The 15174-nt window shown below is 38.5% G+C and overlaps 2 protein-coding genes across 4 annotated transcripts; one reads left to right on the top strand and one right to left on the bottom strand.

Moving 5' to 3' along the window:
- The first annotated feature begins 2351 nt into the window (after positions 1–2351).
- eps8l1a (EPS8 signaling adaptor L1a) lies at positions 2352–11365 on the top strand. 3 transcript variants are annotated; one of them, XM_085156120.1, is made up of 14 exons: positions 2352–2716; positions 4365–4539; positions 5305–5416; positions 5524–5582; positions 5795–5933; positions 7014–7102; positions 7181–7255; positions 7329–7477; positions 7560–7751; positions 7978–8083; positions 8185–8325; positions 8451–8586; positions 9319–9466; positions 9796–10537. In XM_085156120.1, the coding sequence occupies exons 3-14, from the start codon at positions 5305–5307 to the stop codon at positions 9989–9991; spliced, it is 1542 nt and encodes a 513-aa protein (XP_085012246.1). In that variant the 5' UTR covers positions 2352–2716; positions 4365–4539; the 3' UTR covers positions 9992–10537. The 3 variants fall into 3 exon arrangements, with proteins under 3 accessions (XP_085012246.1, XP_085012247.1, XP_085012248.1); XM_085156122.1 differs by lacking the exon at positions 2352–2716 and adding an exon at positions 10569–11365 and having other exon boundaries at positions 3031–4539; positions 9796–9928; XM_085156121.1 differs by lacking the exon at positions 2352–2716 and having other exon boundaries at positions 3027–4549.
- Positions 11042–14579, bottom strand: nme4 (NME/NM23 nucleoside diphosphate kinase 4). The gene is made up of 5 exons (XM_085156139.1): positions 14311–14579; positions 13234–13364; positions 13061–13162; positions 12815–12927; positions 11042–12678 (listed from the first exon to the last, which is right to left on the bottom strand). The coding sequence occupies exons 1-5, from the start codon at positions 14447–14449 to the stop codon at positions 12558–12560; spliced, it is 606 nt and encodes a 201-aa protein (XP_085012265.1). The 5' UTR covers positions 14450–14579; the 3' UTR covers positions 11042–12557.
- Between the last annotated feature and the right edge of the window lie 595 nt (positions 14580–15174).

The following is a 15174-nucleotide window of genomic DNA, read 5'->3' as shown; positions in this document are numbered from 1 at the left end:
GCTGGATTACTGTGTGGAACCTGCACGGCTTGACAGTGAGCACATTGAACTGCTCACACTTGACTTAATTATAGGCTGCAGTCATGCGCAGAAATAAAAGTTATTAGTAGATTAATTAAAGCTCAGCCAGAGAGCGCCGTCTGTGCCTTACTTTACGCACAGAAATGCACAGAAATCAACAAGTGGCTCATAGTCAGTGTGCATTGGGAATAACTCAGATACTAAACTGCGGGGTTTTGTAACGAAGCTGTTTTGCGTGTAGTCATTAGCATTTGTAGTTAAAAAAAACCCAGCGGGGGTATAGGTTTTCTGAGAAATATTAACATGCTTTAACTGTACTACTTGAAAAACAATTACAATTGTCACTACAAATAAACAAAATTGTGGGCTCTTTGCATAAAAATGGGTACTGATATTAAATATATATGACATGGATTACTAGGATTAAAATAAAAACCTGGCTGTGTCCACAAAGCTGAATCCAGCCACTTACAGTATAGTATTATGAATTATTTTTAGTAGTAGAGTAGCTGCACTCCCCCTGGTGGAGAAAATGTGTCACAACGACAACTTATACCAAGTCACCCAAATGGTAACCCACTGACTTGAACGTTGTGGTTCCAGTAGTGAGATTAGAGGAGCAATGAATCAGAGCGGTAATTCAACTGAGCATATTCATGAATCCATAAAGGGAAACATTTAGGCTCTTAAAAGGAGATAAAGCTCATATTTACCTGTTCACATGTTGAAAAGAAAAACAGCCTAATTAACATTTTTAAGGGATAGTTTCATTACAAATGTGGGTGTAGGGACAGAGATTTACACACTGGACATCTTTGTACTGGAGGAGTAACCATGCAGCTAGAATGCACATTATCAGTGCTCTTCTGCAAGGCAAAGCTCACAGCAGGATAGTAAATCCTAAACTAATTGTACAGCTGAAAATGTCTTGTATTACTCACTGTCACATGCAATAATAGATGGAAAGTAAATCTTTTTTTTTTAGAACAGCCTAAATGTGGAAAATGTCCTGTTGGTACACATGCTTGAAACTGAAGGTGATTGCTGTTTTCTGGCATGAATTCACATTCAGTGAAAAAAACAACAACAAGCAAACAAACAAAAACAACAACTTTGTTCTATAGGCTGATCTAATCATCACATTAGCTGACAGTCAGGAAAAGACCACAGGATAGTTTGTTGTGGAAACCACATGGGATACAGTGTCTTTAATCACCAACGTCAGATCACAGAAAGCATCAAACACAGAGTTGATTCTATGTAACCTCGTGCAGTATCAACACGCTGTGCAACAGCCAGGTCAGACATGATGAAATTAGCTGAAATGACCAGCTGGTGTCACTACATTACAGCTTAAAAGGCCTCTGTTCATTTTCTGCTGCATGCCTACTTGCATAAAGTCAATGTGGAATCCAGGGGCGATTTTAGGCCATTTTTGGGGGTGCTGAAGGACCCCCAAAATGAATCAAAGCACCCCCAAAGATTTCTTACTTTTTTTGACAATATTTGCTGTTTGTGTGACACACTGCTAAAATATAAAACGCATACAGTACTTGGTTGAGACATAACATTTTAACAACAAAAGTATAGATACCCCCCCCCCCCCTCCCAAAATGGTTTGTTCCAGCTCGCCTCTCCCCTGCTCTGGCTGTAGCACCGTTGCTGCCAGAGCGATGGTGGCTGAGACGCAGGGAAGCTGAGGTGTAAGTGCCTGGCTTAAAACAGGACATATTAGCTGCATTTAACCTTCAGTTACTCTTTATATAGTTAGGTAGGAGTCAGACCATGTTTCTTTTTAGCTGAACAACATTACACCAGGTAACCTGGGTGTAAAAAAAAACAACTTGTTTTCCGGTGATGTTTGCTACCCTACAATTCGTCCTACACTGCAGTAAAATCAGCAACATTTGACCGTCCTGTTGCTCCCATTGAAATTTATATAGCCTATTTAAAACCCAAAACTTAAAATATTCTGTAGCCTACTGTTGTTACCACCCTGTTTTAAATCGATACTAATTAGCTAAACTGACCGAATGCCCATTAACCCTATAACTCCTGTTGTGTGTGTGTGTGTGTGTGTGTTTTGGGGCCACCCTGGGGCGCACACATGTCAGTGCGCCCCAGGGTGGCTGTGGCTACAATGTAGCTTGCCAGCACCAGTGTGTGAATGGGTGGATGACTGGATGTGTAAAGCGCTTTGGGGTCCTTAGGGACTAGTAAAGCGCTATACAAATACAGGCCATTTCAATTCAATTCAATTTTATTTATATAGCGCCAAATCACAACAAATGTCGCCTCAAGGCGCTTCATAAATTTACAATCCATTTACCATGTTTTTGTACAGACAGACAGCCAGGTTCATAATGGATATAAGGAAGTTGTTTTTTTGTTTTTTTTAAAGGAGCCACATTCAGGTAAAAGTGTAAAATCAAATGATCCGTCAATCAAGGATAATGTTGGATCAGTGTTTCAATATTTATCTTTTATTAGATGTTCATGTGGTTTGGTTATTTGCCTTTTGGTTGAAAGTACACTGAGAGAGGACTTTTTGTTAGTGATCTTAATAGTATTTTTTCATATTAATGTAATTTATCATCTAATTGAATACAATCTATTTGTGTATGATTGTCAGTCCAAAGAGGGAGAGAGGAAAGAGGGGAATGTGAGGATTAAGTACAAGATCAGGAAGAACCAGGTAAGAAAACAGACAGGGAACAGTGACAGGCACAACAGAAACTGTTAAACTGACAAAGAGAAAAAAAAACCTGATTTTACTCACACAATCAGGAAGTTATGTCCTCCCTATATTAAAGCTGCTATACAGAATCTGCAAAACAAGCTGGTTTGAAACATTTTTGCATTTGCATTGCATTTTAACAACATTCCAACATAACATTCTAATTGATTGGGGAGATTAAAATTAATAATATATTTTTATGTGGTTCAGCCACAATTCTACTAAAACCTCAGCCAGTAATAGGTAGGCCAACCTTTGGACCATCCAGTTGTCTGTATGACTGCCGCAATACATACGTGAGGAGCTGTAAAGAGAAGCAGAGTGCTATGTTTCTAAAAATGTTTTAAGCTTGTTTCAAAAGATTCTGTACTGCAGCTTTAAATGTTTTCCAAAAGAACACACACACTTAACTTATCAGTGTTTCTTAAACTTTTTACAGTGTGTACCACCTGATAAAATGTCAAGCTTTCCCAAGTACCACTATGAAAGCATGAAACCCATAAATCTTACAACACAAAATTAGTATTATTAAATTAGTAAAATTAGTGTCTGCAGTAAAGATTTTTATTTGTAATAATTTATTCTGTTGTGGGAGTGTTTTTTATGTATCTGTATTATATTATACATACACATTAAAAGTGAATCTCTGTCCAAAAAATGCACTCAGTTTACTTTTTACTATGAGCATCATTCATTATTCTCCCGCAGTAATTAAGGTTAGGATATGTATTTGTTTTATTCCAATCCATTCTTCTTTTGCAGCATTTAAATAACCTTTATCAGATTTGATGGTTTTGTTACAGAATTTTCAAAAAAGTGTTATGCTTTTCTTTCACAAATGTGGGGATTAAATTGTGTTAAAATGTACAAAACAGTGATGTCATGTTTTAAGACGAGGACCCAGGCACAGAGAGACTTGATGAATTTAAGAATCTTATGATTTATCTTGCCTGGCTGGGCAGCTCTCTGAGTGCTCAGCACCCCTAAAGCTCTAATTCTAGAATCACCCCTGAGTTAAGCCTCAAAAGTTGTTTCCTAAAATTTGATTAATTGCCACATTATTCTGTAAATTACAGATTTCTTATCTTTTTCAGGCATTAATTCTTTCAGTCATTACACACCAAGTAAAAATTGTGTATAGCGAATGGTTAATAAGTGATTCACCCTGTAACTATTCGCTTTGGTTTCCATTGGGTAACAAGAACCCAAGAAAGAGACAACTAGAATAAATAAATAGCATCCTGGATATTTAATTTATTCTTATTATTTTTGTGACTGTGCGATTAGCAGGTAGAAACTAAAGACAAGTTCATGAATACAAAGTAAAAGGACAAATAAATTAGATCTTTACCAACAGCTTTTATGGTGGCTTTGGCCTCGGCTCAAATGAAACTTAATTTCTCTGAGTGGAGGTGGTGTGCTTGAGTAAGACTGTGCTACATTGGTGAGAAAGAATGCAATGCGGATCACGTTAGGCTCTGGGCATAAGCCACAGGCAGTTGTTGATTGAAATACCTGTGATAAGGAAGGAGAAGCTCACCAAGATGCAGAGAAAGAATCTCAGGGAGGGAGGGAGAGACCCAACCTCTGTATCTGTGTGTTACAGGAGGGAATAAAACAATGCAGTGTGACTACAAAAGGACGCCAGACTTGTTTTTCTTGTTTTGGCACATCCCAAGGAGGAAAGACATCCTCTTAAAACAGCCAAACTCACTATAGTCACTTGAGCAGGAGGAGTGGTGTCTTTACCCCGGATTCAAACACGCGAGACGCACCAAAAGGTACGTTGATGTATGTCGGTTTAAAGAATTAACTTGTGTAAAGTGTATGTGTGTGTGAGAGAGAGAGAGTGAGAAAGAGAGGGGAAAAACAGAGGTAGGAACTGAGAGAGACAGATACACCTGTTAGATCTAGGACGGCTATCTTGTGTCAGTAATGTGTTTCTCAGAGGAGTACGTTTGGGGCGCTGTACAAACAGGTGCTCAAAACGTCAGGGCGTGTATTTGCTTGCTGTCAATTGCATGAACTGCTGAAGGAGAAAGGCAGAAAGATGAGATGTCAGGATAGAAAGCTACTGTGTGACCTGTAAAGGACAGCCTTTTAAGAAAAACTGAGCTGTGGTGGAGTTTCTCTGTCGCGCTTTGATTGTTGCATCATCTGCATACCATCTGGTATCTTTTCCTGTAGTGTACCTGTCACTTACCTGCATGTGAACATGCCAGTATGCACAATGCTGAATACTCGGCATTCTTACAATCAGCCTGTGGTATGTGCCATTGTTGTGCTCTTAAGCATCTTTTCTTTTTAATGTAATGGGTATAATTAATATGACACCAAGTTTATGAGAATCTTTTATATCATTGAAGACTAGTTATCTACATGTGAACGTTTAAAAATCCTAAGGACGAGAGATCAAATATAACAATTCAAGTGGGACAAGAAAGGAGACATAAAAAAATGGGTAAACGTCATTGCTGTGCTACCAAAACATCATTCCCTATTCTGTGTGCATTACATTGAATTCTGTTTATGTCCACGTGAAACAGATGTCAACATCACCTTCATCGGTGCTCCCTAGAAAGCCTTCAGGTGTCCGAGTTATGGTCCTTAAAGGACAGAAGGAGCTTTCTGATGGGGTCCCTAACAAGTCTGGCAAAGGTACACTCCTCTCCAAGAATGTGGTGTTGGCAAAAACATGTGTTTCCATCTTTTGCATATGCTTTTTGTAAACTTTGAATTAATGGCCTTGTTCTATTTCTGCTCAGAGAATGGTACCAGTGGGGAGTCGAATCAGATCCCTCCACTGAATGCAGACAGAGAAGTGGTACGTACTCATACGCCCCTTTTTTTGTATATATGAGTGGGTACAAACAAGACTTAGAAATTATCAACACAATCGGAAAATCACACACATATGAACAATAACCCCAGAATTATTATCTAAACTTTAGAAACAGTAAACCGATGTGGTGTAGTGTTCTTTAAAATGAAAAACAAGCGATATGATGAGAGCCTCGTGTGTGAATCATTCCTCAGGAGATTATGAACCACTGCTTTGACGATGTGGAGCGATTCATGTCGCGCTTACAACAGGCGGCAGAAGCCCAGACTGTCCTCAACCAAAGGAAAAAGAAAAACGAGAGGAAGACCAAGAAGGATAAAAAGACCCAAGAAGGTGAGGACCTCGACAATTTCTGACCAAAATAAATGACTTATATTGGAAACAAGGAAAGCTGTCTCTTCGAGTGATACCGAAGAGCCAGATATGTTTTGGATAAGGTTGAAATTTAAAATGTAGGTTAGCAGATGCTTCAGACATGTGGAGGAAGGAGCGATTCACAATGACTCAATGTTTTACACACTGAAACTCAACAGGCAGGATGCAAAAAACCAAACATTCGGGTAACGCAAAAAAAATTCCTGCACATCGTGAGAATGTGTAAGACACAAGGCATGCAAGTACCTGAACACGTGTATGCACTGCTGTTTCTTCATATAGCATGATATTATTATGTTTTATATTGGACACAATTAATGTCTGAGTCTGAGTCACTAAGTATTTCTGTTTTTGTCTAACTTGGCAAACTCATCTGGGTGTTTCCTAAATTAACACTGGGATGGACTAAAGGCAGGCTCTTATTAGTCATTACTTTGTCTTATACGAGCACTTCTAGACAAGCTAGAACAAAGGTCATGGTATGTTGTGCTTCTAGTATTCCTTTTCATTTCTACTTTTATTTGTTTTTAAGAATTGTCCCCAAACTAAAGTGTTAGCATCCACATGATAGTCTGTATCATGTTCCAGATATACTCCAATCAGTTCAATTTTATTTGAACAATAATACAGAGAAAACAGGAAAAAACAATAATCAAATGACCCCCACCCCCACCCCTCCCAATGAGCAAGCACTTTAGTGAAAGTGGGAAGGAAAAGCTCCCTTTTAACAGGACGAGACCTCCAGCAGAACCAGGTTCAAGGACAGGCTGAAGGCTCTGCTTCCCATTGTACTTTTAAACACCATAAGAACCTCAAGTAACTGAGGAGCAAAGTGCTCTATTGGGGTGATATGTTACTATTTGGTCTTTAAGATAAGATGGGGTCTGATTACTCAAGACCTTGTATGTGAGTAGAATGATGTTAAACTTGATTGTAGATTTAGTAAATGTATCCGTAAAAGCAATACTTGTACGCTGTGGTTATAACAACCTTATGTTTTATATCTATGGTGTATATATTTTGCTGTTCTGTGTGCAGATAGTTTGTTGACCATGAAAGCCAGTCCTCCCCCAGAAGAAGACTTTGTGAACATCTTTCAGAAAATCAAGTACTCCTTCAGTCTGCTGGTATGATTAGACTACGTTATATTTAAGCATAAAGAGATTTCTTTGATAAATACAAACAACAAAATTGATTTTTTTCAGGACCGCCTTAAGTCATACATCTCACAACCCAATGCCCCAGAGCTGCTCCATCACATCTTTGTGCCTCTCAGACTGGTGAGATCTCATTTAGTGCTTTTTCTTCTTTTCCTCTTTCTTTGATCTTTACTGTAGAGACCCTCTCTTACAGATGGTGAAAACCACTGGGGGGCCAGCATTAGCTGCATCCATCATCAGTCCTGCTTTGACCAATGGTGCCGTTAAACTGCTCCAGGAACATCTGACTTTAGAGGAAAATGAGCTGTGGACTTCACTGGGGACCAGATGGACCTCACCTTGGTCTGTGTGTGTGTGAATGTCAGCTTTACTAGAGACTGTGCCCAACACGGTTTTAATGACAGGCTTGTTCCACTTTCTCCAGCTCCCACCTCGGTGTGACTGTTCCTCCGTATACACCTGTCTTTCTGGATGGGTGGAAGCCTCAGACTCATGACTCTACTGGCCAGCCTTTTGAGGATCCCATCGAGCTTCAGCACAAAGTAGATGCTTTCAATGAAACCAAGCAGAAACAAAGTCAGCAGGAAGAAGCTCAACAGGCAGCACAGAGCCCCAGGTCGGCCACTGAAGAAGTGTAAATACATACAAATAGAGCAAGACATTATTATGGTTTTACAGCAGTTGTGATTGTTTTTGCGGAGGCTGTATTCTTACTGGCTAGAATCAAATCAGTCAAGTGCTTTTAGTGACAAACCATGATTAAGATTACTGATATCTGGCTCCAGTTTCATGTTTATTTTATTTATGTTTTGCATATCTTTTAAATACTATCTGTTTTTTAGAGACGGAAATGGACAGGCGCACGGTGAGAGCCACTACCGCTGCAGTTACGACTTTGTCGCCAGAAACAGCAGTGAACTCTCTGTGTTAAAAGGAGAAACACTTGAGGTACACACCCTGAAATATGGGTGGCGATCTGAATACAAAAGTAGAGTTTAGATCCAGGAGTATGTCACACAACTTGGCTAATGAGAGTCATCTTTCCGCAGGTGATTGACTCATCAAAACGCTGGTGGAAGTGTCGGAACAGCTATGGCGAGATAGGATTTGTTCCTTTTAACATTTTGGAGCCTGTGTCTGCTCTGAATATGACGGAGAAAGATGGCTCAGTGGTGCACAGGGAGTCACAGGTATAAGACGACACACAGCTACACAAATACACTTGCCACTGCCTCAGAAACTGTACATACTGCGATTTCTTGGCTTATGTTGTCATGTAGTTTTTGTTCATTCCTGCTTTTTTTCACAACAAAAGGCAGGTCCTGTCCCTCACTCAAAGCGCTTCTCATACACCCCATCAAGCGGGGGTCCCACTACAGCAACCCCAGCAGTGCGACCTCAAAGCATGGTTTTACCATCTACAAGGATGCAGGGAGATGAACCTGACAGAGGTAAATGAATATGGGCACACAGAAATGTCATAAACACATGTGAAAAGTAATAAAATTGACACGTTTTACTATTTCATGACTTTTGAATTTGATGGCAGCAGCACATCTAAAAAGAGTTGGTACAAGAAATGCCTGGAAAAGTAACCGGTACTAAAAAAAACCTTTTTTATAGGCAAGGCTAACTGGCTAACTAGCAAACAGTCACGAACATGAAATAAATCATCTATGAGAGGGTATAGTATTATCAAAAGATTTAGAGAATCTGGAGAAATCTCAAGGGACAGGCTGAAAATGAAATTAAAATATAGTTTTGTTTTTTGTTTTGCAAATCAAGTTTTCACAATATTAAAACATATTTAATGGTTTTAATATAAATTTAAAATGTTTTTTATTATAATATAAGATGTATTTCTGCTTTGGAATTTAAGTTGCTTGGTATTACAAAAAGAACACTTTGTGAAGGGGAACGATATGTTCACATAAATATAACTTTTACTTTGGTATGTGCAAAATATAATTCAGCAAAGGTCTAGTATAGATTTTTATTTCAGCTGACTAAAGTGTTTTTCATAATCAAAATCATGATGTTTATTGCATTATATGACATGAATTCATGCTTTCACATAAAACAAACAGGCAAGGCTCATAGTTGTTGATGTTAAGCAATAAGTGCAACTGCAGCTACAACTGTACAGGTGTATATAAATACAGTTGTTTTTCTTCTTTGTACAGTTCTGATAATGAATGATGAGCTTCTACAAAGGATAGCCCGGAGAAGAGGCTCATTTAAACAGACAGCTGATAACTCTACACCTCTGAACTATGACTCTCCATCTTCTGAGGTGGCAGCCTGGCTTACTGCCAAAGGCTTCAGCACACTGTGAGTACTCCACAAACATATTTGTTCATATTAACTAGAGTTAGTACTCAAGCTCCACTAAACTAAGATATAAGTTGTTTTTATATTATATTGGTTTTGCGCAGTAGCACTAGCACTCCTGCTAGCCAGGTTTCAAAAACCCTGAAGTTGTGTAAGGATTAAAATAGCCCAAGTATTGTAGCTTTACTGTTTATCATAGCTTTACTGGGCAATGAATTGGACTTAAAAGTCAAGTTCTTCTTTAGAAATTAAAAGGTGAATATTAAAAATAGGATCTTTTTCACAGTGAAAGCACAAAAATGCTGATCTTGTAATTCATTCCTGCTCAGCACTGTTAAGAGCCTGGGAATTTTAAACGGAGCGCAGCTGTTCTCCCTAAATAAGGAGGAGTTTGTTGCTGTGTCACCAGAAGAGGGTGAAAACGTTTACAGCCAGATAATGGCAGAGAAGACTCTGCTTAAGGTTTGTTCCCTATTTTTTTATCTGGATGTACTGGTTTGTGTGTATTTGCAAAGATATGCTTGAGTGAGTGTTGAGTCATTTGTTTGCTCAGCCTTGACTTATGCACAGACTTACATCATTGCCACTGCCCCAAACCGATTAAAGATTTACAATGGCAAAAATGTGAGCAATTTCAAATTGAATGCACTCATGTATAAATTAGCTTTTAAAATGTGGTCATAGCTTCATTTAAGTGGAAGTAAATGCCAAACACAATCTATTTGAAGTATTTGCAACATTTAAATATTTACAAATTAACATACCTATTCACAAATTTTGTCAACAAAACTTAATTGGGGTAAGAACATTTGTCAACTTGTCTATTTAAAAAATAAAAAATAAAAAAAAATTGTAAATCAGAGCAAATTTAACTAGTAAAAAAAACAAACTATCCACAAGATAGTCCATGTTTATGTGTCACATGTTGCCTATACTTGGTGTGGGTGGGCAGCTTTTGTAATTTTTCTTGCTTTTAGTAAATAGACTTCATAAACAGATAGTTTTGGTGATGTGTTTAAATCTGATTTTCTTTTAAAAATATGATCAAGAACTTTAATTTCATTAAGAAGTGAAAATAAATTATATCTTCTGTCCTCCCCAGAATGCACAAAAACTTTAGAACTGGATGCTTCGATGGATCCAAAGGTTAAAGATTAACTCACAAAGAAAGAGTGATGTATTGTAACAGAGTTAAAATATCCTTTAATACAGATGTGACATCAATGCTTATTTGATATAGAGGTAATGCTCATGTTTTAATCACAGAGTCTGTTAATTTATCAACAAAAACAACAGATTTTAAAAGAAATTCTATTTAAATACTCTGGGAACCAATTTTTTGTTATTGTTGTCGTCTGGTTTTTAGTTTGACGTTTTTGCAGGTTTAATTGTATTCCTTCCATGCAGTGCATGATTCTTTTTTTACAGTTAAATATTTGTATGACAGTAACCCCCCAACCTAAAATATATGCTGTCTTTCAATGCTTATAACCCTGAAATACCATAATTTACAACACTGAGATATATATGTGTATGTGTGTGTGTGTGTGTGTGTGTATATATATAAAGATGGCAATATATATATATATATATATATATATGAACCGTATTTTATTATTATGCTTGTTGTTATATATAAATTATACATAAAAAGATGGCAATTGCATATAGACTCCTCACTTTAATACTTAAGAAATTTTGAAGCAGTGCAAAGATTTAAAACATTATGATTAAAAATAACCATGAGAAAGCGATACTACAAATGTAAACTCACATAAAAACTCTGATACCTGATAGCAGTTAGTTAACATTATGGGGGAAACTCTTGTTTTATTTCTTGAGAGGTAGAAAGATTATTTCATGTTTTCAGTTAAAAAAAAAAAAAAAAGTATCACAAAATTTCAAATCACATAAAATTGCACTTTGGTTATCTGAGGACAGAGGTCAAGTAAACAGTTTCATTATGTATACATTAAATAATAATTATATTTGTTAATGAGAATAATCACATTACAGTGGGCCAGATGTGGAGAAGGGGAACTAATAGTATAAACAACAAACACACACACATGCACACACACACACACACACACACACACACACACACACACACTCTTTGTTAGACCAAATGCATATGACTATTAACCAGAAAGAATGCACTTGTCAGTCACAAAAATCACGACCAACTGTCTAATATTGTAGCCCCATTATGGTACCAAAACACCTCTGATCAGTCTTCTAACTGGACCCTGTAGTATCAAGCACCAAGACATTAGCAGCAGATCCTTCAAGTCTTAACCTAAAAGGTTGTATTTCTGTGCGTTAGACTCGTTTTTCTGGCACAGCCCACAGATACTCAATCAGATTATAATCTGAGGAATTTGGAAGCCAAGTCAACACTTCGAGCTTTCTGTCATGTTCTTCATACCATTGCTGAATTATTTCTGCAAAGTGGGTAGATGTATTACTCTGCTGGAGTAGGCAGGCACTCTGAAAGACGTGCAGATCAAAATAAAAATTAAAAAAAAAAGGCAGAGAAACATTTTTTTGCACGTGATCGTTTTGTGTCTCTTTGTGATCTAAAACTCACATCTGTTTGTGTGGACTTTGTATCTTATTATGGCTGTTTGCAGACTTTACAGCCATTCTGCACCTAAACATTGCTCTCTATTTGCAGAGATTTTCTAACTTTTTGGTTGTTGTTCATTTTTCTTTCTTTGAAAAGATAGTTACCTTCATGAATGAAGCAGAAACTGACAAGCAGAGGGTCTAGATCAGGAGCCACTTAGCCTTTGGGGTACCTTAAGTGCATGCCCAGTAGTCCCAGTCAGTATTTTTTCCATGGTTGTAGCTGGTTGGTGTACAGCACTAATAATCCAATGCTAAGACTAAGATGGCTACTGTATTATATGTACATATGCGTAGTTGGTATTCTAAAATCTCACATTTGCTTTAGCAAAAATCTTTTGATTCTTAGTGCACTTAATGAGGTAAATTACTTAGAGAGAGAAACTGTGGTGGCACTGTCATTAGGCAGCAGGAGAAGAGGTAGTTATTACTGATTCTCACTGCCTTGAACTGTCAAGCATCTTCAGTCCTCCATCATGTTGCCCTGGTTGCAGCATTCCCAGTTCAGGAGATCCTTTCCCTGAAACCACAGCTGGATCTCCCGTTGAGCACCCTCCAGTGAATCACTGGCATGGACAACGTTCCTTTAAGTGACCAACACACATGGTTACTGTACTGCCACGTCATAAAAGCACATAGCTTCATAGGCTTTAATGTTAAAAATCAGTTTTATGTCACAAATATCAGCACACATAATGAAATGAAATAAAGTCAGGTTACCTGCTGACATGGACGCTGAAATCTCCTCTGACTGTGCCCGCCTGGGCTTCAGTTGGGTTAGTGTGTCCTACCATTTTACGTGATGTCTGGACTACATTGGGCCCCTCCCATACCTAAATAAAAGTAAAGCAGCATGTGTTGGCAAGACTGATAAACCTACTGAAGAACTATAACAAGAATAAGCAGAAAAGTAACAAGGAGAAAACCAGGAGTATCCTCGAAAGAGGCAGACAGAGGAGCACTCACCATGACCACCACAGGCCCTGAGGTCATGTAATGCCTCAGACTAGGATAGAAGGGCTTAGCTCTCAGCTCACGGTAGTGCTGAGACAGGAGATCCTCAGACACCTTTCAAACAGAGACAGATTCAACAAGAAACTTGCAGATCACACACACACACACACTTCAAACTCTTATACCTGCACCATCTTCAGGCCAACCAGCTTGAATCCCCGCTGCTCAAACCGGTGAATTATTTGCCCGACAAGACGGCGCTGAACTCCATCTGGTTTCACGGCTATGAGAGTCCTCTCCCTCACATCTGGAAGACCTGATGTGAGCAGACACAAAAGTGGAACAATGGTTGTTAACCATACTGCAGGGAAGACTATAAAAATACCAAACTAAAGTCTGCAGGTGTCTCAATTTATAAATGTTTGGTATTTATCATATCAACACACACGCACGCACCGACGTGCATTTGTGTGTGTGTGTGGGACACAACGTCCCCACAACACAATAAACTAACGCGTGCATGCGAGTTTGCACCCCTAAAACAGACCAACAACCCTCACTGAGCAAAACTGCATATGAGAGGTATGGCTTTTGTTTAGCTACAGAACACACAGAATAGAAGCTGCACACAGCCCCTTATGAATGACTGCACGCTATCAATTATTCACACGTGACTATCCACGAGAACTGCAGTCTCCTTGCATCTTTAAGACCGGCTGTGACAGCGAAATACAGCGACACCATAGCGGGCTGGATGGAAGTCTGGTTCTGACACAGGTTTGGGTGTGTTGTATGGGACTTGCGTTTTGTGTGTCGGTATTGCGCACCGTTTAACTTTTGTACCCCTAACCTAGTTCCAGTTCATGACCCGAGCTTTTGGCAAGCCAGTTTGTTTTCCTAAATGTGTCCGTTAAGTTTGGGTCAAATAAACTTTGCGCCTTGGACTTTGCGCCTTGGACCGAGTCTAACAGGCTAAAGTTTGTTAGACTCGGTGCTAACAGAAATCTTTTAAAATCGGTTTCGACAGTGACAGTTTGACAGTGTCATTTTCACTGTGTAAAAATCGCGTATTCAAGATACTGTGCACATTTTAATTCGTAATTCATGAACGTTCACTTAAAAACACAAAATTTGCATTCAACTGCTTTAAATCGCCACTTCTTAACAAACGAATCGCGTATTTCTATCTGAAGGACTAATACTTATCTACTATGCAAAACATATGGCTTTAATTAGCAGCTGGTAGAAAATGAGTCACTTACTTGATTTGTTTCTTCGCCAGGTAGATCTGTATCCACCCCACAGCTGAGAAGGAAAACCAGGTAACAGACCTTTAGTGGATTCTTGAGTCCTCCAATAAAAGTTTTGGAGAAGTCTGTTAAAAACGCGCAGCTGCAGCATGGCCGTAATGTGACGTGCGTTTTATCAGCCTCTACTGAGTGAAGTCAACCCTCATCAATAAAAACTCACGAGTGATCCCTTCGTGCGTCTCTCTTCATTGTCACTCAATCTGAAATTTAACTCCAGTGATGCCAGACCTGTGTTAGTTCTCCGTACACGCGTGCGTCACTCAAAATCTCCCCTCGCTTTCAACCCGATGGATTTAAAAAGAAACACTTCCAAGCATAAATCTTATTTAGTTGATATTTTCGCCTTTCTGCAGGTGAAATCCAGCTCAGTTTAAGAGCTGAACACTGATCCTGCTCTTCACTTTGCTCTTTTTTTTGTTGTTGAAAATGTGTATTTCTAAATAATAACAAAACACTTAGGAGACGCAAAGCAGAAGCAAAGAGATGTTAAAATGGCCATTTTATGATCATTCAGCCTCCGAAACGCATCTTTTTTTGTTGTTTTAAAGTAATCTGTACTTCAGCCTCCACAACTCACATTTGCAAATCTGTGATTTTCTTTAGATCTGGCACTTATCGCAATTTACAATTGCAACTGTTAGGTGGTATTTCAACAAAAATATTTAAATGACCTGTGGATGTAACTAGAACTTCACTGAAATAAGGATTTGATCAGCATCAAATACAAGCTTAACAATGAGATATACAGGACTGTATGAAAAAGTATTTGTCGCCTTCCTGGTTTCTTAGTTTTCTGAGTATTTGTCACTTTTTCAT

Source organism: Neolamprologus multifasciatus, chromosome 4 (assembly GCF_963576455.1).
Source record: "Neolamprologus multifasciatus chromosome 4, fNeoMul1.2, whole genome shotgun sequence".
NCBI lineage: Eukaryota > Metazoa > Chordata > Actinopteri > Cichliformes > Cichlidae > Neolamprologus > Neolamprologus multifasciatus.
The sequence above is the reverse complement of the archived record's forward strand: the minus strand, read 5'-3'. Positions and strand labels throughout refer to the sequence as shown.